Source organism: Pipistrellus hanaki, assembly GCF_964339955.1.
Source record: "Pipistrellus hanaki genome assembly, chromosome: 10".
Classification (NCBI taxonomy): Eukaryota; Metazoa; Chordata; class Mammalia; order Chiroptera; family Vespertilionidae; genus Pipistrellus; species Pipistrellus hanaki.
This window is the reverse complement of record NC_140512.1, coordinates 47,833,681-47,857,457: the sequence shown is the minus strand read 5'-3', so window position 1 is coordinate 47,857,457 and position 23,777 is coordinate 47,833,681. Positions and strand designations below refer to the sequence as shown.

Here is a 23,777-nt window from a genome sequence, read left to right as displayed (position 1 = left end):
ACAACTGCATTGTGTTGTCATGGCAATAGATGATTTTCACATCATTTTAAAATGATGAAAAGAAATAAGGAGATAAGCAGTAAAGAAATCAGCCCCAGTGGAGAAAACACTGTCACAGGATCAGATACAAACCTGTGGACCCTCCCTGCAGGGTGCTGTCTGGAATGCGTTTCTGATTTCTATTTGCCAGTCTCAGTCAATTCCATCCTTCAAGACCAGGGTCAAAATTCATCTCCACCAATAACCCTTCCATGACTCCACTCCTCTGACTCCACAGTCAAGGCTACATGTGAACAACACTCCTCTTCTATCACGACGACACTGACTACAAAGTCCAGGGCACATTTACTGGGTGCACAACTGCTGTTCAAAGTGCTTTCCACGTGTTGTCTCCTCTAACGCTCACAGCGAGAAAGAATATTTCAATTCTGGTTTTAAGAACAATGAACTTCAGATGTGGAGAGCTTAGGTCACTTGCTTGTACAAGGTCACATGGCTAATTTGGGTTAGGTTTGAACCAAGAACTAGCATTCTCTGTGTTTTTTGGCGACTACCGTGGTCTTAACTTTATTTATTTTAAAAATTTTATTGTGATAAGAATATTTAACAGGAGACCTACCCTCCTAATAAAATTTAAGTATTGTTGACTACAGTGCAGTGCTGTGCAGATCTCCAAATGGATTCATCTTGCTCAATTAAAATTTATGTCCATTGATTACCAACTCCCCATTTCTCTACCAATAGCCCCTGGCCACCAAGAGTCCACTCCTTGATTCTATGAATTTGACATTTTTATGTGTCCAGAGTCTGTGTCAACTCAAATCTCATTTTTCAAAAATGACATTCTAGTCTCAACAATTGTCAGATTTTTAAGTTGCTTTTCCTTTTTTCCAGTTGTGGCAAAGGGCTGGCCGAGGCTGCTGGGCCTGTCTTGCGCCGAAGGCTATGAATGTGTGGACAGGCTGCTCCAGGCCGGCGGCCAGGCTGCGGCCAGGAAGAGCCTTTCTCTTTGTAAAGGAACCACCTAAGCCCATCATGTTCCTGGGCTGAGGGGCATGAGGCACTGGGGAGTACGGAGTACTGATTCAACGCGGGGCTCTATCAGAAAGGAAACCGAGGCCAGTGCTGGAATAGGCAGGCGGGGAGTGAAGCACGTGCCTGGCATCCCTGACACCAAGGCCCCTCCGGCCCCTGGAGTGATGCTAGGGCCGGAAGTGCTCCATTACATTCCTTGAGACACACAATGAACAGCAGGCTGAGCCAGTAAACAGAAAAGAGGACACTGAGACCACACCAGCCCTACCATGACACAGCAACCCACTGAGCGTAGCTACAGTGGGAATGCTTCAACCACCCTAACTGTACATTTCACACTGGTCTCAAGTATGGGAATTTATTATCTGATCAAAAGGATTCGTGGTGACTAATTATTGGCATTATACCCAATCAGAAATCAATAATTCAGGTTTATATGTGGATGTTAAGCTTCGTATCCGGTTGTGGGATACGTGCTGACTGGCAGTGCCGGGCTTGGGAGCAGGCCTCCCTTCCCTGGCCCTCAGGCCTCGTGAAGAGCCAGCAGGTTGAAGCTTGGGGTCATGAAGCTTGGGATGTCTAAGGGCCTGAGGCCAGGGGGGTGCAGAGAGCCAGGCGCCCACTGTGCCAGAGGGGCAGGAGAAGAGGCTCTGGCCCCAGGGCTGATAGCCGTGCAAGCACTGAACTAAACACTTCTCCCCTCTTCCTGGGAGCGGGTGGAGAGTAAAATGAGTTCTCACTACTTGGAATAAACAGCAGTGCTCTCTGGATAAGAGCCAACTGGCAGTTTCAAAGATTGGGTTAATCAGACACAGAAATTTCTGATTAATTGGACAATTATTTCGAATTCTGAGAGAGCCAAGGCGATATTGGAGAAATATTTCGACCAACGGGGAATAAATTCAATAGCCCGAGGCAGAGCTTTGTAAGCTGATGGGGGCTGAAATACACTGGCATCCTGTGTCTGGTTTTTATAGTCTCAAGTCTCCCGAATGAATAGGGCCCAAAACTATTTTTTAATATCCAAGGGATTCCAAATTATTTTGGTTTTAAACATTTTGGAAAGTCTGTTAGTCCCCTGAAATCACGTCAGGACTCTAGGACTGGGCGAAACCACAATGTGGGGGCCGGGAGAGAGGGACCTTCGTGTCTGATGACGGACAGTGGCCCAGATGAGCTGTCCTGGTCCCTTCCGGGAGTGTGAGGGTGACGCGTCTCACCTGGTGGGGGCATGCTTCTGCTCCTCCTCCTCGTCCGTGTCGCTGCTGATGGTGATGACGCTGACCGTGGGGCTGGGGGTGTCCGGAATGACGATGGTCTGCCGCTGCCTCTCCCTGGTGGTGCTGGAGGCGCCGTCGCCCCAGCCGCACGTGACGGAGGAGCTGCAGGCTGGGCTGCCGTGCACCAGGGCGCAGCGGGGCGGTGTGTTCTCCTTGACGCGCTTGGACCGCTGAGGGGAGCTGAGGGCCTGAGAGGAGGACACCTCACAGGTGGAGACGTTTCTGCAACGACAAAGGAGGACGGTCAGCATCTTCCTAGGAGCAAACTGCCTACAAGTCCCAGCGTTGCCAGATCTCCACAGGAAAGTCAGAGGCCAGGGCACTCGGACTTCACCGAGGGGACAGCAGCCTGGCCTCCTGGGGGCTCTGGTTTGGCTCCCTGTGCCTGCTCCCAGCGGGACAAAGGGAACAGCCAGGGCTGAGGACATGGGGGATTGTGCCCACGGACTGGGCTGGTCTTGTGGAGTCACATGTAATGCCCAGGACCTACGGGGTGTCTGCCTCAACACAGCCCTGTCTTCAGGCCTGACTTCCTGAGCTCCACCCTGTTATCCTCCCAAACGTCCTTAGGTCTTATCTGGGAGAGAGGGGGAAGAAATGGTATTTGACACTTAAAGCTCTGGTTTCCTCACTAAGAGCTGGTTTACCATTTAATAAACTAAAGCACTCATTCCTTAGGAGTTTCTGGTCTAATGGCTCTAACGTTGGTGGATAGATCTTCTTCCTTCATTCTCTGGGAAAGGGACATGACCATGGAAGCATCTATGTGTGTATATTTTTTTAAATGGATTTTTTTTTTTAGAGAGATAGAGGGAGAGATAGATCATTGTTCTACATCTTTATGCGTTTATTGGTTGATTCTTATATGTGCCCTGACCAGGTATCAAACCTATAACCTAGATGTATTGGGATGACGCTCTAACCAACTGAGCTACCTGGCCAGGGCCTATATTCTTATTTCCAAAAAAGAGTCTTCTGGATTTAGACACTTAACTACATAGGAAGTCTGTTTCAACTGTAATGGAAAATTTGGAAAAGTGCAAGAGGAAAAGGTGTGCTTAAAAAGGGACCTTTTAATATTGATTTTGATTTACCTGAAATTCCTTATCAAACTAGCCAATGTAGTTCTATCTGGTTTGGCTCAGTGGATAGAGCATTGGCCTGACTGAAGAGTCCCAAGTTTGATTCCAGTCGAGGGCAAATATCTCAGTTGCAGGCTCAATCCCCAGCCCTGGTCAGGGCATGTGAGGGAGGCAACCAATTAATATGTCTTTCTCACATTGATGTTTCTCTCTGTGTCTCTCCTGTCCACTATCTCTAAAAAACAAAACAAAACAAAACAAAAAACAATAGCCGAAACCGATTTGGCTCAGTGGATGGAGCGTCGGCCTGTGGACTGAAAGGTCCCGGGTTCGATTCCAGTCAAGGGCATATACCTTGGTTGTGGGCACATCCCCAGTAGGGGGAGTGCAAGAGGCAGCTGATTGATGATTCTCATCGATGTTTCTAACTATCTCTCTCTCTTCCTCTCTGTGAAAAATCAATAAATTAAAAAAAGAAAGAAAAAGAAACAACACAAAAAAACAAAAACCAAACCAACCAACCAAACAAACAAACAAACAAAAAAACAATGGAAAATACCCTCAAGTGAAGATTAACAACAACAACTAAAAATTAGCCAATGTAATTTCTGGTAACTTTAGGGAAAAAAATTCCCTTACTTTCCCCCTCTTCTCCATCAATCCTTGAGACCAAACCCAATCTATAATGAAACTGAAGAATCTGATATGTCCTTAGAGATTCTAGCACCTTCTAGCTAATGGGGTAGCCGGAAGATGAGAATTCTGTAAAGGTGGATCTATTTAATTTTCTATTTAGTTGGTATCAGGTATGATGCTTGCTCCTTTTTGGGGATTGGTAATAATATGTTTTATTGACAAGATGGTTCTCTTGTTTGTACTTACCATACTACTTGTTATAGGTAATATGTTACAATTTTGAGATTATGTTTTCACTACTTCAGTAGTTAAAATACTTCCAGTGGGCCTTATTAAAGGAAAGTATGCCTCGCTGCACCACCCAACAAGGGAGAGCATGCTGGTCTTTCAGGCTGTTTTGCCAAAGCATCGGTCTTAAATAATAGGCAAATACACAACTTTCACTATAATTACATTGATCTTGAAATGCACTAGCAATGAGTCTCATAACACCAGCTGCGTGGGGAGCAGGCAACAGGGAAGGACTTGTGAAGTCTGGGAAGCAAAGGGTTCTTATGTCAATGACGCTAAGGACGACAGCTCTGGGCCAGACCAGGTTTCTGTGTGATGGCCCACTGGCTGGCATGCAGTGAGTGAGGACTGAGGTGGTGGCCATTTCTGCTGCCTGATCTAATAATGACGTGGGTGTTGTCACAGGGCTGCCAAACCAAAGTAATTTGGATGGCTGCCACTGATCTGAGATGAATTTCCTGAGTTGTCAGCAGCACCCAAATAAGAAATCTTGAAAGATGACAACTTGAGGGAGTGAGCTTTGGATTAATTTCTGAAAGAGAACATAAAAGGCAGGCCTAATTTCTGGCGCCTGACTATATGAGGAAGTAGAAAACCAAACTTTCTGGACATTTTACATACAGGACTTCTCTTGATTAACCAATCCCAAATAAGCGATTGGGTACCTCAGCCTCAGTGCTACCAGGGAGAAATGCAGGGTAATTCTGCAGCTGCTCAATCTTGTTTTTGATTTTGTTTGGAAAATTCTCATTTTGTTAAAGATCAGGTTTACTGAGACATACGTACAGTAAAGGTTGCCCTTCTGAAGCGTTGGATGAGTTTTGACAAATGTGTGGTCAGGTAACCCCACCACAATCCAGACACAGCTTTTCACCCCCCTAAAGTTTCCTCCATGATCCTTCCCTGTCAACCCCCTCGTCTCCTACCCGAGGCCCCGGCAATCTCTGGCTCCACAGCTTTGCCTTTCCCAAAGGCCATATACAGGGTATCCCCTTCAAAATGCATATACACTTCTAGAGCTGATAGCGGAAATGTATTTAATAAACACTACCTTTATAATGAGTCAGTCTGTTTACACTTTTTTTTTTGGGGGGGGGGGTGGGGTGGACCCTAGGTATATAGACTCAGAGTATGGACCTTTTGCAAATCTTGACTTTAAAGAGTCCACCTAGATGAGGCTGGATTTAAAGGGAATGGGCAAGATCACTGTTCTGACTAATGGGTAGGATTAATCAAGTTATTACTTTAGGTTTGGGGGGGGGGGAGGCGGGGGAAGCAGCACATTTTATAAAGAGAAGTGATGGTTTCCAAAGGGCAACTTCAGAGGTGGGCCTGAGTGTTTTCCAGAGAAGCGAAAGGGGGCAGAATCGCTCAGGGCCCTGACACTGAACCTGAGCCCGGCCCCGCATGGTGTGCGGGGAGGGACGACCCCTGCACAGACCGGACAGGAGACAGGCCTCCCTCCCAGCCCAGCTGGCCACGTGGCTCCTGTGTCCCCAGCCGCTCCCGGTGGGTGCCGGGCCGGAGCAGAGCACAGGCCGTGGCCCGACACTGAGAGGGTTCTCACCACCCACCTGGCAGAGGACTGGTGCTGCTTGCTCTTCCGGGAGGAGGTGGTGCTGGTTGGCTGCTGTCGCATCACGTGGGCCACGCCCACGTTTAAGGGCTGGGCTGCTGGGAGGGTCACATGACCAGTCAAGAGCGCCGGCTGCTGCATGATAGGATTGTAATGGCTGCCGTGAGCGTGCGTGTTCCTGGAAGAGAGATGGGGAAACAAGGCTTTTTATTGGTTTTATGAACACAGGGCTTTCTTTCTTTCTTTTCTTTTCTTTTTTTTTTTTTTAAAGATAAAGGATCCTCCCCAGTTAAAAGGCAAATTAAAGCCACAAGTTGGTTGTGTTGCTAGCTTGTGGGGTTAGGGAAGAGATGAGCTCATCAGGCAAGTTTCCTGGGCAGTTGAAGGGTCAGGGCTGTTCTGAAGGACAACACGACTTGCTGGTAAGAAAGAGGAAGAGTGAATGCCAAGTACGCAGGCTCAGCCCAATGTCCGGGGGTGCAGATAAACGTTCCCTCCCACTTTCACAGAATTTACTAAGTGCCTTCAATGGGTTAGCCCAGTGGTCAGCAAACTTATTAGTCAACAGAGCCAAATATCAACAGTACAATGATTAAAATCTCTTTCGTGAGCCAAATTTTTAAAACTTAAACTGTATAGGTAGGTACAATGTTATTAACTTAATTAGGGTATTCGTAAGCTGGCCTTTGCTAAAAACTCGAGGGGCCAAAGCGCCACATGTGGCTTGCCAGCCGCAGTTTGCCGACCACTGGGTTAGCCCACTCTGTGAGGGAGGTAGGCAGGATATAGCAGGAATACCGTTTTATAAGTTAGGACATTGTAGTTTATATGACAAATGCTGAAGATTGGCAGCCATAGGTGTTTGATGTCGAGTGTTATCATACTATTGAATTCTCTCAGTGGCTAGCTCAGTGTTCAGGCATGTACAACTGGTCAACTAATCACATGCTTGCTGAATGAACAGTTAGAGTAACCGGTGGTTGCCTAGACATATACTGTATATATATAGAGAGTTTGGTATTAAATAAAAATAAATAACAGTCAGACATACTGATAGTAATGCTGGCAGCCATCATCTTGAAAATGGGTTATGTTTCAAAAGCTCTTATGATTTGGGTTGTATGCAGCTCAAAGGTTGTTTTCCCACAGAAATATTAAATGATTAATTCAGAGGCTTGTCCATAAAAGCTCACTTAATACATAAAAAATTAAAAACTGCTGAAACTGATTTGGCTCAGTGGATAGAGCGTCGGCCTGCGGACTGAAAGGTCCCAGGTTCGATTCCGGTCAAGGGCATGTACTTTGGTTGTGGGCACATCCCCAGTTGGGGGTGTGCAAGAGGCAGCTGATCGATGATTCTCTCTCATCGATGTTTCTAACTCTCTAACCCTCTCTTCCACTCTGTAAAAAATCAATAAACTATATTAAAAAAATTAAAAGCTATAAGATAATTCATTTGAATTTTTAAAATATAGTAAAATTTATCTTTGCAACTTGGGGGAAATGAATAGAAAAAAAAAAGAGGGAGACACTTTTGTAGAGATTTGATAATGTCTTTTGAACATTTACATGATTTTAGAAACTGATGCTATAGCTTCTTTACTTTGTTTTTGCTATTTCTTCTACAGACACGGTTCTTTTTCCATTGATACAGGTCTAGCACTGGCATTTGTCTTTTGTTTATTAGCCATGATTATGGATGTTCTTTGGTCTACACATGAAATGGAGAAAGAAAGTGTAGGTTTTTAGTGTTTTCTGCTGTAACCAAGTAAGAGGGATGAGGAATAAGAAAATATGCATGGATCAGTGAATATGTGAGCATTGCTGCAATGAAATGAACTATAATGCTGATAAAGGGAAAACAAAAAAAGAGTACAACATATATGTGGTCTTGTAGGAGAAAAAGGGGTGAGGAAACACACCTGGTCAAACAGTTTCCCATTTGGGGGTTGTTCCTAATGAGCTGGAGAGGGAAGGTGGTCTTTCTGAGCATGAGCCGATGCCAATGGGGGAAGGGAGGATAGATTTATTTATCGACCGTCATACATCGGGCACTGGTATGGTACATATTAAAGACAGGTCGAGTGCTTTGTATTTTATCTTAATTTCAGGCTTCAGCAGTCCTCTGAGGATTATTATCCCCTCTCCACTGAAGAAGAAACTGAGGCTGAAAGAGGTGAAGTAACTTGCCCAGTTCATGCAGAGCCAGAATGGAATCCAGTTTTACCTGGTTTGAAAGTGTTTCCAGTGAGTGGGGTGCTCTTAGGGGAGGTGTGGTCAGTGAGAAGTACGTGGGGCTGTGGGAAAGAGACTATGTACTCTCTTCACCTGTCAGAAAATTAAACGAGGAACAGAGGAACCTGTAGTTGAGGCTTGGCTGGGGGCTTATGTCTCTATATTTCTCTACGTTTTACCGAGAGCTGTTCATTCACAGTAGTCTTTAAGGTCAGAAAAGGAATTGTGGGGGAGGCCACATGGCTGGTACGGAGCCTGTCAGAGGGAGAGGGGTATGACCTGCCCGTGTTTGGGCCAAATGGGAAACAGCTCAAACTCTCTCTCATGGGGAATGGGAAGCTGGGGACAACATGGGAGGGGGTTGCCATGTGGCTCTGTGCTGGTGAAGGGGGCACTGTGGTGGTGCTGGGATGGGGTGGGTGAGGAAGTCGGAGAGTGGGTGGGGTATGTTCTGGAAACAGATGCTAGGGGCTTGGAGTGCTGGTGGCTGCCAGCTGGATGCCACAGGAGTCTGTGGAAAGCGGACTTCGAGCTTAACTACTAACTGAAAGGCACACTCAGCAGAGTCTACCATTTGAAATAAATCCTGTTCTGTCAAGCCTTCCCCTGGGAGATCTGAGAAGGCTCCAATGTGTCCACATTGCAAAATACCCTGAGAACACTTCCTAGAACTGCTGAGGAACCTCGGGGACTCTCTTCTGCATTCTTTCACTGGTGACAAATCTTCGTTTTTTTGGGAGTGGAATTTATTTCTGATAAACAAAAAATCGTCTGGAGCCAAGTTTGGTGAATTATTCTGGTGATTAAATGATGTCACTGAATTTTGGGTCAAAAGTGACAACTGACCATAAAGTAATGAGGCTGATTTTCTTGTTTCTTGGCGCACTTATTTAAAAATTATATCTCCGTACACTGTAGTCATATTCCACGTAATATTCTTAATTTAAAAAAATTATATGTGATCCAGGCTCAGGCCAGAGCAGCAGCTCTCAGGGCCCATGGTGGACCTGCCTCCCAGGCCACACACACACCAGCTCTCCTGCTTACCTCCAGTCGGCCAGCTGCTGGGTGCCTGCCATGGTCTCAGGAATCACAGTCGCATGCTGCACTGATGTGTGGGTGGCCACTCCGGTCAGCTGCTGCCATGCTGGGGGAAGCAGGATCTGCTGGGTCCCACTTGGCCAGGCCTGCTGTAGAGTGAAGGATGTTTGCAATCAGCATGTCTGTTAATCACACGATCAATTTGCATGATCCAAGCACTCAGTATGCTAGACCCTGTGATAGGTGTGAAAGAGGAGACCTGGTCTTTGATTGGCTAGAGGAATGTAAACAGAGTTTAGATAAATGCAATAGTCCAAAATCAGTATATTCCTATACACCAAAGACAACTAATTAAAAGATATAGTGAATGAAATTATTAATGACAACAAAAACTATAAAATATTTAGGAATATTCCAACGAAAGAAAACTTTAATGAATAAAAGGTAACATATACAGTTGTACCATGTTCAGGGATGGGATGACTTAATCCTTAATCTTATTAAATTGTCAGTTGTTCCTAAAGTAAATATAAATTATAGTCAAGTTCAATAAATACAAGCCAACAATTTTTTTGTGGGGGGCGGGGGGACTAAAATTTTATGTAGAAGTAATTTTTAAATTCACATGGGAAAGTGAAGGGACAAGAATAGACAAAGAAATTTTGAAGAACGAGATCCCTACCAGATACCAAGACATATTATAATTAGAATAGTTAAGAAAATAGGATATAGGCCAATGGAATGGAATAGAGAGCCCAAAACAGAACTATGCAATTTGACTACATTAAAATGAAACCTGCAATCTTCTATTCAACAAAAGATACATAAATAAAGTGTCGTTGGAAACATTATGAGAAACGCCTTTGGGAACTTGCCTTATTTAAAAACTAGAGGCCTGATGCATGAAGTCAGTGCACAGGGATCCCTTAGCCTGGCCTGTACCCTCTCCAATCCGGAACCCCTCTAGGGATATCTGGCAGTCAGACATCCCCCTCACAATCTGGGACTGCTCTGGCTCCTAACCGCTCACCTGCTTGCCTGATTGTCCCCTAACCACCTCTGCCTCGGCCCCTGCCACCATGACTTTGTCTGGAAAATGTCCAGTCTAATTAGCATATTACCCTTGTATAGACAAAGGTGCTTATGGGGGTGGGTGGAAGAGGGCATAGAGGGGATAAGTGCTGATGGAGAAAAAAACAAAATAAAAATAAAGGTGCTTCAACAACACTGAGGTCAAGCTGTCCTCAGCAGCAACAGCGGAAATGATCACAGGGAAGCAATACAGCCAGGGGGGTAAAATACAGGTGCTGGTGTCATACTTCTTTGGTTTGTGTCCTGGTCCTGCCACCTAATTGCTGTGTGACTTTGTGCCAGTGATTGTGCCTCATCTTCCGTTGTTGTCAAAAGGCAACAAATATCTTACTGTGCTGTGGGCCTTAAATAAAACATGACTAAAGAACCTGGCATAATGATGATGTATCTGTTATTAAAGTTCGTGTTATTACTATTACTGTTGTACCACTGTGTTACCTTGAATTCCCATAACACTTTACAAATTTTTAATCACTTTCACCTCTATGGTCTCATGCTACCCTCAGAGCACCTATATGCACAGATAAGGAAGGTTCCAGCTCACTGCTTCTATAACCCTGTTTTTCCAACTATAAAATAAATAACCTCCAAGGCTTTTTTTGGCTCTAAAAAATAATTTCTATTTTACAAGAAGGAAATTTGGGGCAAAGAAATGTTCGCTGAGAGTTATTAGTAAAGTCACAGAGAGTTATTAGTACAGTTAGGATTAAAACCTAGGTGTCCTATATTAATTTGCATTACAAAGGTACAATAAGAGTCTCCCTTAGTTTCTCCCTCCGTCTAAATTTCTTCTTGGAATTGTAAGCGAGGCACTTAGGAAGATAATTCACTTGGGCATCATGCAGAATATTACTGAGATATTCTAATGACTTCAAGCACCTAACTCACCGCCAGGGAGGGAATTAGCAGAGATACATCTCTTTTGTGGAAAACATTAACAGGGATAATGGCAATAAGGGGGATCATAAAGAAAGAATTACCTGGGCAAGCAGGCCTGGCTGGATCTGAAGAGGCTGAGCTCCCGGGGCTTGAGTGACGATGGGAACAGCATTCTCCATGCGCACGGAATAGCCAGCATGCTTCGAGGGAGAGGCCTGCAGCCCTGCTCCAGACAGCGGGCGAGGGGGAGAGGGGTGAGCGATGGGAGGGAGCTGGCGGAAGACAGCTCTCCCCTCCTCTCCGCACCAGCCCCTGCAGGCATTGTGTGGTCCTTGGGAACTCTCCCCTTTAGTTTCTAACTTAAATTAGAAACCAAAACCAAAGGACAACCTTGAATGGGTTCAAAGACTAGCAGTGAAACGAAGGAGTCTGTAAAGCCCAAAGTGGAATGTTATGCTGACAAGTCACGACAGGAGAACGTGCTTCTGACAGGAAGACACGTGTGTGTCACTACGTCACAGCCGGTGTGGGGAGAGAATGGAGGCGTCCATTGGGGTGGCACTGGCTCTGAAACTGGGCACCCACACATGCTTGCCCCATGGGGCTTGCAACAATAAACTCTTGGCTTTTTGTGTAAACTGCAACCAGTCAACTCTAGCTTCCCAGAGGCTCCAGGAGGAGCGTGCTGGGGTGTCTGGCTGAAGGATCACCAGGGCGTAGCCTGGGAGGTATGTTCTTCATGAGACCTGGGCTGCCTTGGCAATCAGGGATTGGCACTTTTCTATAAATCAGCCACACGGCGGATATGTCACGTGAGGCGTCCAAGAGCTGGTACCAGCATAACAACGGGAACACAGCAGTGTGCTTATTTAAAGACAGCCATTCAGGGCCAGATCGCTGGCAGGTGGTGAGAACAACAGTCCCACTGTTTCTCCGCTGGCCACAGTTCAGGGATGGCCAGTGCCATGGGAAGCGAATGAAGAGGGCCTTACGCCAGGAAAGTCGGCGTGCCGGAGCCCTGCGGTGTCGGAGCCCCTGGGGTGGTCCGGGGAGGAGCAGTGGGAGGTGGTGTCTGCTCAGCCTTACCTTGGAAGCCGGGAGGACACACGATGAGGGCTTGCTGGAAGGGGTCCGGCCGGGCGCAGATCTGGGCTGTTCCTGTCTGCAGGGGCATGCTCCGCTGGGCCACCGCCGCCATGGAGGCCGCTGAGGGCTGGCAGAGTGCAGATTGGTAGTTTAGTATGGAGACCTCGGGGTTGGCTAAGGAAATAGTGGCACTGGTGGAGGTGGGAGCCTAAAGGAATGATGGGGATTAAACAAAAATAAACAAAAATAAAAAATGAGGGCGGTGGCAGGTTGGGAGACACAAAGCTAAGTCAAATAAATGAACTCAAAGAAGAACGAACAAACAAAAACCAAGGGCAAAGAAGCAGAAAGAGAGGGGGGTGGAGATTCTGTTGGAAAGTCTCAAGGAGAAAGCAGGTGCCTGCAGCCACGTGACAGTCGCCTTCGGTGCCATTCCTGATGTTTGTGGGGCCCGGGCAAGAGAGCAAACGATGCTACCAGATCACACGTGTAAACACTACAAAGTGAAAACTCAGACTAGAAATGATTTATGTTCTGCCCTCCACTGTGACAAATATATCTTTCTAACACTGCGGAAAAACAGGTCTGAGTTTAGGATTCCTGGATTCCTTGGGTTCTGCCCTGGAACATAGTGATGGGGGCAAGCTGAACCCCTGCTCCGTCCCACACTGAGCCTGGGGTTTCTCCTTCGAGTGTGTGGATTCTCACACTGGTATTCAGCTACTAAGGTCGGAAGGCAGAGAGAAAAGATGCTAGGTCAAGATAAGTGAAGTGGAGATAGATTAGAGCAATTTTGAAATTATGTCCTCTCTCCTTTCTCTTTCAGAAAGCAACATCATTTGACATCGAACCACCATGTGAAACAAGGTGGCAGAGGAAAATAACTTCTACATTGGGCATTGTCCGATTTTACCCATCTCAGCTTTATTCACACCGGTCTTCAGCATGGTAGGCAGAGGGTACCAATGGCTTCAAAGTCATCACTGCTTACAAGAGGGCTGGCCACCCGGGATTACAAGGACCAAAGAACCACAAGGACATCGTGGACACGTACAGAAATAGAATTACAAGAAGGGTATGTATTTGTGTCACATTTGATAAAAAGGGTAAAGTCTCATGTTACATATTTTGTTATACTTAGATTTTATGCTGCCTGTCAGTGCAAAGCACGTTTATTTGTTTGAAGGTAATTACTCAATGCTGTGGCGCACACATTTGCATTTTAAGATACACGTTGTAATGTTAGGTGTCTGTGCGGCACTGTATGCTTGGCCTCCAGGTAGTGTGAGGGGAGTGAGTGCAACACGTGGGGGGCAAGGTCCGTGTTCTGTCGCTGATGACATGCCCTGTGTTTCCTTTTGGTTCCCTGCAGGTCCCCACAGACAATTCCCACCCTGCTCAGACTCCACAAGTCCATCCAGACTCTCTGCAGGTCTTGGAGCCTTGTGCTCCCCTCTTTGGAGCACCGGTATCCTCAACTGTCCCACCTGCTGGTCAGCCATGAGGCCTGCTGCCTCTTCCTTCAAAATGTCCCTGGAACCCACTGGCGCTTGTCACTCCCTTCTTCCCCAGTGGAGGCCCTCTCCTCACTGCCTGGGACCTGGGGAGCTCTGACCAGAGATGTTCTGGCCTACATTTTTTTTTCTTTGCAATTTTTGTTGGGCACAGAGGCTAGAACGGTCTTTCCAAAAGACTACTTTGTGCATGTCATCCCCCGCTCAAAAGTCTCCCATTACTGCCTAATGAACTCTGTCTGTACACTCTGGTCTCTCACTCCCGCCTCCCCTGGGTTTGGCCAACCTTCCCTTCTAAATCGCTCTCCCTCTGCTCGGCATGCTCTTGGCACGCCAGATGAGTCTGTGCACCGTGGTGGGGTTCTGGTGAGGAAGAACAAATCCATGGTGAGATTTTGTCAAGGACTTCACCTGTCGGGCTGTGGATGCCCTAGCCTGAGGGCTGGGCTGGGTGCTGGGAGGGAATGCTGGTTTCTTTGCACGCCAGGCCTTGTGAGCTTTAGGTCTTCCCCTCAGGAGGAACACCGGATGGGAGAGAGGCTAGGTGGGAAGGAAAGCCTCTCTTTGGAGGTGTGTGTGTGTGTGTGTGTGTACACATACAGGAGTGTTGTCACCGCAGATTGATATTAAAACTGAAAAAATCTAGGGAGACTCTTTGGGGGAACTGGTAACACTGGAAGACAGCAGTACAGGTCTCTTAGACACCGAGACCACGTGAGGTAGGGCCTGCAGATTATTCAGTCAATAAATATTTCCTGGTGTCATCCATATTTTAAGCAGCATGTTAGGTGCTGGAGCCTGCTAATTTTCTGTGGAAGGTGGGACATGTATGGGAAGAAAACCTTAGCTTCCTGGTCCCTTTCAGTTGCAGGTGCTGGAATTCTGAGGACAGACTGAAGTGATTTCCCCCACGACTTGGAGAAAGGACAGGTTTCATCTGTCCTGGAAGGAGGTCGTGTGGACACAGCTGTCTGGGGACCAGGAGGAGGGGCCCAAACTGGATGATCGCCAGCGTCCCAGTTCAGAATTCTTTACCAGGCAGAAGCCGGATATACAAGGATCACAGCATCTCCTTTACCTTATTCCTACATCAGGGCAGAGAGCAGTGGTAAGAGGTACCATCTCAGAAACAACTTCCCTAGTGAGATGCACACAACTTGTTCAATGGGGCCACCAGTGGACAGAAAGCACTGGCGTCTCAAAGGAAATAACCTTGGTGCAAACACCTTACAGGGTTGATGTGACAGCAGAGGGATTCTGTCTTCTGACTGGGTTTGCTAGGGAAATACGGTTCCTGATGCTGTCAGCCCCGCCGGCCTTCTCTGCTCCCCACTCACCTGGTTGTGGACAGTGTTCAGCTGGTTGTTGAAGGTCATGGTCAGGTTGGTGGATGTGCTGGGGGCCACGTGTGTGATGAACGGGGTTTTGCTCTGGTTCACGGTGTCATACATATTCACCCGACGCTTGCAAATCTCCATGTTCTGGAAACATGATTTGACGCTGTTCATGAGAAAGGCAGAGACAGAGGTATAAGGGAAAGAGAAGAGGGTAGCATGAGATAAAGGAGAAAAAAATGGCGAGAGAAAAAGAGAGAACAGTTAATCCTAGTAAACAAGACAAGTGGGGAAACTTTAGGCTTAAATTTCCTGGATTTCTCATGTAAAGTCTGGGTTTGCTACAGTTAACACTATTTAGGTAAGTTTCACCCCGTCTTACTGCCTTTTCTCCCCAGCCTGCACAGGTAACGGTTCTCCACAGCACAACAGACCTAGTGGCTCTCACTGCATTTTCCCCATGTCGCTGATCTGTCTCCACCTTCCCTGTTCATTCTCAGCGTCCAGGAAGGTTTCTGGCCCATAAACAAATGTGTATGGTCTCATGCATGACCTGTTGCCACCTTCCACAAGACAACTCCCTGCGCGAATCCTTCCCAGGGAGTCTGGGGCACCGGCGCCATCTAGGGGACAGCCAAGGGACCAGCCAACCCAGTATCATGACCCTATTACCCATTCTCTCCTCAAAGGAATTGGGCATGTAATGAGAACTGTCATGATATTAGTAATTAGTAATAGTGGCTGACAGTGACAGAGAGCTGTGGTAGTTGTGTGCAAGATTCTTGCACTTAGTCCTACAACCATCATAAGAGGGAGAGATGAGAGATGAGTGCTCCTATTTTAGGAGTAAGGATGAACTTTAGAGAAGACAGGTAATCTGCCAAGGAGGTCAAGTGCTAATTACTGGCAATCTTCACATATACGTCTACATCCTCTTGAAAGTTATAAGTGCCCTCGACCAAGTTCGTGAAAGTCCACCATAAAGCGTTCTTCAGAATTTATACCTTGTTTCTCTGTCAGTTTGTGACTTCTTCTAATTAAATTTACCTTTCCTCAAATGCTAATATTCAAAATAAAACAGCATTTAAAGTTCAGTTTTAAATACTTATTTATTATCCTATCTAATAAAAGTAATATGCAGAATGACCATCACTCCAACACACAATAGCTGTCCCCATGTGGTCAAAGATGGCTGCCCCCATGTGGACACAAGATGGCCAGCAGGAGAGGGCAGTTGGGAGGGACCAGGCCTTCAAGGGAGGGCAGTTGAAGGCGATCAACTCTGCAAGAGAGGGCACTTAGGAGCAACCAAGCCAGCAGAGGAGGGAAGTTGGGGACAAACGGGTTGGCAGGGGAGCAGTTAGACATTAATCAAGCTGGCAGGCAGAAGTGGTTAGGGGCAATCAGGCAGGCGAGTAGTTGGGAGCCAGCAGTCCTGGATTGTGAGAGGGATGTCCAACTGCAATTTGGGACATAAACGGTCAGTTGGACATCCCTCCAGAGGTCCCAGATTGGAGAGGGTGCAGGCTGGGCTGAGGGACAATCTCCCACCCCATCCACCCTGTGCACGAATTCCGTGCACCAGGCGTCTAATAATGTAATAACTGAATATAAATAATATAATTTTCTACTATTTTAAGATTACAAAGGTAATACTATTTCTGCATTCTGTAGGTAAACTATGTTTTGGGCCAAGTGGGTGCTTGTGGGCCACCCCAAAACATCCTTTCCATAAAAGATGCTCCAAACTGTCTTAGACGTGCCAGAGACTCCTCTTTCTTTCCGAGTTAAGAATTACTTACATTGGCCACACAATGCACACAAAATCATTTACTGACTGTAAACCCTGGAGAGAAGGGAAAACGTATCCTACAATAACCAAGAGCTAAAAAAACTAATAATGCTGGTGAGGCCAGCATGTTCTGAGCATCTACTAAGTGCCAAACACACTGCTAAGTGCTTTCCTGTAGAGGCTGAAGGAATAAAAATATAGATTTTATATTCCCTTTGGAATGTATGGAAAGCACTCAATAATTTTGTGACAATTCAGCCAAAAGCTATTAGACTCAGAACTTCCTAACTGAAATGGCCTGTCAGTTGCACTTTGGGTTACTTCTATGAGACTTGTTTTTAAGGAACTTGTGTACTACAATCCTGGTATGGAGAAATGGGTGGGTCTCTTTCACTTCTCATCTAGATGTTGGGGCAGCTCTGGCCCAGCCCCAAAGGTGGGGGTCTACAGCAGGGTGTGCCTGGAGGTTTCTCTTGCCCTGGAGTTCTCCTGGCCTTCTCAGCAAGTTCCAGGGCCCTTAGGGATTAGGCCCACTCTCAGATAAGCCTCCGTGTGCTCAAAGACTTGTCTTTCCTTCTGATGCCCATTTTCTGAGTTATAAACTGCCAGTGGTCCTCTTGGGACCCACACCGAGTTCTGAATTTGAAGCTGATGCTCTTGGTCTCCCTGCTTGGTCTTCACCAAGTACAGTGAAGCGTTCTAGTGTGCTTCCTCACGGAGTCCAGAGAGGGACAGGACCCTGAGTCCATTCAGCCGTGACTCTGACTTTATGTAGGTGATTGTCTCACTGACAGATGGCTAATGTGACCCATCTGGAGAGCATCCCTCCATCTCCTATTCATAGCTCTTCCTCAATCATCCCACTTCACACCTGAATATAAAAAGTGATCTTTTGGGGGCCCTATTCAATAAATCACCACGCCCAGCTTCCCTCTGTGGTACCGAATGACACCCCCTTGAAGTACTCCTCCCACACCCGGAACAGAACAAATACCATAACAAGAGTTTGCAAAGGACGGGTCCACGTTCTCTGTTTGTACTGGAGTTCGGTTGTTTCAAACATGGTTCTAAATTAAAGACTCACTGCTTGTTGTAATGAGAGTTGACTTGCTTAACATCAACTGACAAAGAATAGAATTGAAATGAGAGGAAGTGCCATCAGTCATTTCTTGTAGGCTGGTTAAGTTCAAGTACAGCCTGAGATTCAGCCCAATGTGAGTCTCGTCATGGCAGGTCAACCATGATCTGCTAATGCTTCTCTTCCCCAGCCTCTTCCCACACCTTCTCCCTTTCCCCCTGACCCTGTCTAATCTGGTGCTCGTGAGCACACTGCTTCTCCCTGCAGACGGCCAGAGATGTGACTTTCGTCCCACAGACCTCTGGGGTGAGTGGCTGACGTGATATTCCTGGTTAGCCTGTGTTGTGAATTGAACTGTGCCCTTCCCCCCAAATTCATGTTAAAGTTCTAACCCCCGTACTTCAGAATGTGACTGAATTTGGAGATGGGATCTTTAAAGAGGTAAAATGGGGTCAGTAGGGTGGGCCCTAGTCCAATTCATTCCGAGGAGGAAGGAAGACCTTGTGAGAACACAGGGAGGAGACAGCCATCTACAAGCCAAGGAGAGAGGCCCTAGAAGAAACCAGCTCTGACAAACACCTTGATCTTGGACTTCTAGAATTGTATGAAAACAAGTTTCTGCTTTTTAAGCCCCTCAGCCCCTCAGTGGTATTTTGTTATCACAGACTCTGAAAACTAGCACTGTCTCCCATTCTCTTGCCATGGCCTTTTCTTCCCCGCTCACTCCCCGGGCCTGTGCCTCTGACACAGACTTCCACTTTAACACATGCCCTGCCACCGAGGGATTCTTCAGGGGGCACACAGACAACCTGCCAGACACCCTGGCCTCTCAGTTACTTCTCACCCCAGGATCAGTGCTGGCTGTGGGTTCTTTGGATATCAAACCTGACATGCTCCACTCCCATAGACCACAAATTCAAGTACTCCATCCCCAGCCACATTGTCACCCATCTGGTTCGTCTGACAATGACTAAAGTAGCCAGTCTGAGTTGGTCAGACTAAGTGTCTCTGGACCTTCTCATCTTTACTTCCTTTCCTTTTCAGCTAAAGTCCCACAGCCATCCATTGAGATTACAATGCTCTATTCCAACATCATGGGTGTGTCAATCTCTTCTTCTCTTCGCAGCCTGACGTAACTCCAACCCGGATGAACCCAACTCTCTCTTTTCTCCATGACTTCACCCGGGGAGTTGTTACACCCTGCTCTTCATGTCCAACCTCCGTGCTCAACAATTCCACTGTTTCTCTGTTCAGTTTTCTCTGCCACCTTCTGCTTCAACTACCGAAACTCCCCCACCTAAACACCTTGCTCTCAACAAGAGAAGACAACTGTCTGAAGAGCTCCCTCAACTTTCCTCTGCGAACCCAGCACTCCAGCCAACGTCTGCGCCCCTCCTTCACCCACGGTGACACTGGCCTAGTCCTCCACCTGTGCTCTGAGGCCCAGCCCCTTTCACTGTCTCAGGAAACTTCTCTTCAGAGCACCTTTCATCTTTAGTTTCTCACTTGGTACCAGACACTTCCAGTCAGCATTTTCAATTGCTCAAGTCTCTTCCAGAAGTCCCCCTTGGGCCCTCCCTAGTCACCCCTCCATTTCTTCCCACCCTTTCTGCAGCCTCCTTTCTTGAAAGAACCCTGCCTATTTCTCCACCTTTCCCTTAGGCTTTCAACCAGCTAAGCTGGTTTCTGTTTCCATCATCTACTGAAACAGCTCTGAGTCGCCAACATGATGGCCATGTCTTCAGGGCTCATGGACTTGACACTCTAACCAGCCAGTTCCTTCTCCAGGTCCTTCAACGACTCCCCATTGCTCTTAGGATCAAGACCAAACTCTGGTACAAGGTAGGTTTGCCCCACCTGGTCCTGGGGCCTCAGCTCTCCCACTGTCCCCCAGCTCTTGGGCTTGGTCCTGTCCATGGTGGAGTCTCCCCATAAGCAACACTCTTTCTACCCTCATCAGCCTTCCCATCAGTTACCTCTTCCTCGTCCTTCTGCACTCACTTCCTGCCTTGTCTCCAGTGAGGCTGCCTTGTCACTCGCTCTCATCACACCCCATATTTGCCCTGATATCAGCCTGGTTATTTGGGCATCACTAGCTTTGTACCTTTCTCTCCTCTAGACTGTAAGCTCCAGTGGGAAGGAGCCCCAACTGCTCTGTACCCCAGCAGCTGGCACAGCACACAGCACGCTGAATGAATGAATGAACGAAACCAAATCGAAACTAGACAAAGTCCCCCCCAGAAGGGTCTGAGTGTGACCGCTGTCACGGAGAGTGGCTTTGCTTTGCGGACCCTGCCATTTTGAGCATTTCCCTTCATGCACAGACACCCAGAGCCCAGCCCACCCAGCCCTGGACTTCCCTATGCTCCGTCACCTGTTTTTATAATAATGTTTTATTGGGACGCAGCCTCACTCTTTTGTTTATGTCTTGTCTGCATCTGCTTTCAGCTACAATGGCAGAGCTGATTGCGACAGAGACCGTTTGGCTGCAAAGCCTAAAACATTCACCCTGAGGCTTTGAAGAAAAAGCTGCTGAGCCCTGGTATAGAGCACGGAGCAGGACACCTACTGTGTGCTGTGGGGAAAGTCGAGTAGGTGTGTCATGGTGACAAAGGGGTGGTTCAGGGTTTCGATCGGAGTGATTCTCTTATCAGCATCGATGGTCAGCATCTTCTTTAACAGGTCGATGAACTCCCGCCGGTCTGCCTTTTCCACCAACATGTCACTCCCTTCCAAGTCTGTGGTCATGTTCACCTGGAAGCAAGGAGGACAGGTTACCGATACCCCACGGTGCCTCCTCGACTCCCCTTACGCTCTGCAGCTCCATCCAATCTCTCAGCCCCTGCTTCTTCATTCCTACAGGGCAGTGTCTGCCCTTTGAAGGCCCTGCCACCTGCCATTGTGCCCACAGGATATGGCAGGGCTCTGCAGGCAAGGCAGGGGGAGGCCACGCATGGGGAAGGGGCAGTCGCTGCCTACGACATATGTAAGTGACAGGATGTGTACCCTCTCGTGATAATCAGTTAAATAAAAATGTGCCTCACATCATACCTCATGGAAGAGAACCATAAGGTGAAAAGAACTCCGGAGGTTGGTTGTAGAACAGTGTAAATGAACTTAATACTACTGAACTGGACAGTTGAGAATGCTGAAATGGTAAATTTTGTGCTATGTGTATTTTACCACAATTAGAAACAACCAAGCAGTACAAAATAAGATGCAAAAGGTTCATGTATTTAACCTTCGGAGGGAAATGCTGGGGCCTAAGTGCCCTCCCCCTCCATCTACAGTGTGCCGTCCTCTGTGGCTCTCTGAGTTGGGGCCGGGTCATTTCAGTCCCTGTAGTCACAGGGTCCCCTCTGCCAGACAAGCAGGGTGTTTGAGCAGAATTTTTCCCTCTCAGATCAAGTCTCTACTAGCAAAGCCTTTAGGAGACTTGTTTTGTGGTGCTTCCTGCGTTTTCCAAGACATGCTCTGGAAAGCAATTTCTGTTTCCTAAGACAATCTAAGCTTCTAATCAACTGACAAGGATACTTGACTCGGCGTCATGATTTTGGGTTACACTTGTCTTCCGTAAGAGGGGTGCTGAATGTTTATTGATCTCTAGCTTTACTTTTCATTGCTTTTAAGAAAAATTCACTCTGGGTTGCCCTGATTTGAGACTAGTCTTTACACTAAAGATAGCTGAAGTTCTAGCACCTTCTCTGGTTACAAACGTGAGAGCCCGTGGCCCCTCTAGTGAGCTGAGAGAGACTGAGTGCGATGCATGGAGTTGTGTCCCTGCAGAAGACACATTTAAGCCCTAATGCTCGGCACCTGTGAATGTGACCTTATTTGGAAATAGAATGTGATCCAGTTAAAATGAGGTCAGACTGGAATAGAGTGGGCTGTAAGTCCAATGACTGGTGTCTTTATAAGATAAAGAAGAGGGAGATTTAGATGCAGAGGCCAGAGGAAACACAGGCTGAAGCCACGTGAAGAAGGAGGAGGAGATTGGGGATGCAGGGACACTGAGCCCACCCAGGGGCCCCCAGAAGCTAGCAGAGAGGCATGGGAGTCCCTTCCCAGAGCCTTTTGAGGAAACATGGCCTATTGGTACTTTGATTTGAAACTTCTAGCTTCTAGAGAATAAATGCCCGTTGCCTTAAGTCACCCAGTTTGTGGTACCTTGTTACAGCAGCCCTTAGGAACTAACACAGAGTCAAGGGCATTAAGCTCAAATGTACCAGTGGGCTTAAATTCTTCTCATGAAAACGTCAGTGAGATTGCCCAGTACTATTTCGCAAATGGAAACCAATAAACTGAAGCCATTTTTCAAGAGCTGGTGTAAGGCTTTAAAAATGTCCCACAACTCAGTGGTATTCTTCCTCAGGCTGGCAGGTCATGAGTCAAGGGTCAATCATGGCAGTTGAGTAATGTGGATTTCTACTCACTACCCTATCTTGCTCTTGCAGAAGCCTTGCTGTGCTTTTTTTTTTTTTTTTTTTTAATATAAAATATATTAAAAAATAAAAAATATTTTTATTGATTTTTTACAGAGAAGAAGAGAGAGGGATAGAGAGCCAGAAACATCGATGAGAGAGAAACATCGATAAGCTGCCTCTTGCACACCCCCTACTGGGGATGTGCCCGCAACCAAGGTACATGCCCTTGACCGGAATCGAACCTGGGACCTTTCAGTCCGCAGGCCGAAGCTCTATCCACTGAGCCAAACTGGTTTCGGCCTGTGCTTGATTTTTAAGGGCTGACATTGCACGCTCGCCCATGGAGCTTACCTGGGCCATGTCATCCAAACAGTTAAAAATGTACTTTCTTGCTTCTTTTGACTTAATCCCCGTCTCTGCTTCATGGTCATCTGGTGTCTGGTCAAGAGAAGCAAAAGCCGATTGTGAATTACTTCCTGGTAACTGTGACTTAAAACCTCTACCCTCTGTTTCTCAGGGAGGGTCTTTCCCCACCTTTTGGAGAAGGAGACTTTGATTCCTCTTAAAGTGACCTGCATTCTAATTACTCTCTCTTCATCTTCCACACTCACCCATCCCTCTTCTTTCCTTCCCACAAACACCTGTCAGGGGGCCTGCTCTGAGTCAGGTCTGTAGGATTCCAAGATGAACAGGAATGCAGTCTCCACGAAAACCCTACATTTCCCCCTAATTTAACGGCTACGGTAAGATTCCATATGTAGAAAAGCAGAAGCCCTCTTCCACACATTTAAAAATTTAATTTAGTTTCTTATCAAACGTTTATGCGTACAGCTCTGCCTACGTGCCAGGCACCATTATAAAGCACAAGAACTCACTTAAGACACTTTACAACCAGCTTAGGCAGACGATTACCAACCCGTTTCCAGAGGGAGAAACAGGAATAGAAAGCTTAGGAGCTTGCCAAGGTCACATGGCCGGGAGGCAGCAGCAGGCTCGGGGGCTGCTCTGTGCTGCCCCTCCGCCCGGGGCAGGGCACACTCGTCCGGGTCCCCACTGGCCTGGTCTAGGAAGCCGCTGTTCCCAATGGCTATGTGTTTGTGTTTTTTGTTGTTTTCTTTCTTTCTTTCTTTCTTTCTTTCTTTCTTTCTTTCTTTCTTTCTTTCTTTCTTTCTTTCTTTCTTCCTTCCTTCCTTCCTTCCTTCCTTCCTTCCTTCCTTCCTTCCTTCCTTCCTTTCTTTCTTTCTTTCTTTCCTTCCTCTCTCTCTCTCTCTCTCTCTCTCTCTCTCTCTCTCTCTCTCTCTCTCTCTCTCTCTCTCTTTCTCTCTCTCTCTCTCTTTGTGCTCATCCATGGATCTCAATTAAGTAAACCTCAAAATCTCATTCCAGGACAGCACCCGTGGAG

At 47.0% G+C, this 23,777-nt stretch overlaps 1 protein-coding gene across 3 annotated transcripts in view; it reads right to left on the bottom strand.

Moving 5' to 3' along the window:
- HIPK2 (homeodomain interacting protein kinase 2) overlaps positions 1-23,777 on the bottom strand; it is a 174,028-nt gene that overhangs the window by 18,310 nt on the left and 131,941 nt on the right. For 2 of the 3 annotated variants that reach the window (XR_014796121.1, XM_084896732.1), the window contains exons 5-12: positions 22,727-22,813; positions 20,521-20,705; positions 15,085-15,247; positions 12,234-12,441; positions 11,249-11,370; positions 9,183-9,325; positions 5,899-6,078; positions 2,256-2,537 (exon numbers count right to left, since the gene is read on the bottom strand). Coding sequence is in view for 2 of the 3 variants with exons in the window: in XM_084896732.1 (XP_084752858.1) it covers positions 2,256-2,537; positions 5,899-6,078; positions 9,183-9,325; positions 11,249-11,370; positions 12,234-12,441; positions 15,085-15,247; positions 20,521-20,705; positions 22,727-22,813 (1,370 nt within the window). In the remaining variant the exon portion in view is untranslated. The remainder of the gene's footprint in view (positions 1-2,255; positions 2,538-5,898; positions 6,079-9,182; positions 9,326-11,248; positions 11,371-12,233; positions 12,442-15,084; positions 15,248-20,520; positions 20,706-22,726; positions 22,814-23,777) is intronic. The other variant, XM_084896733.1, reaches the window with a different exon arrangement.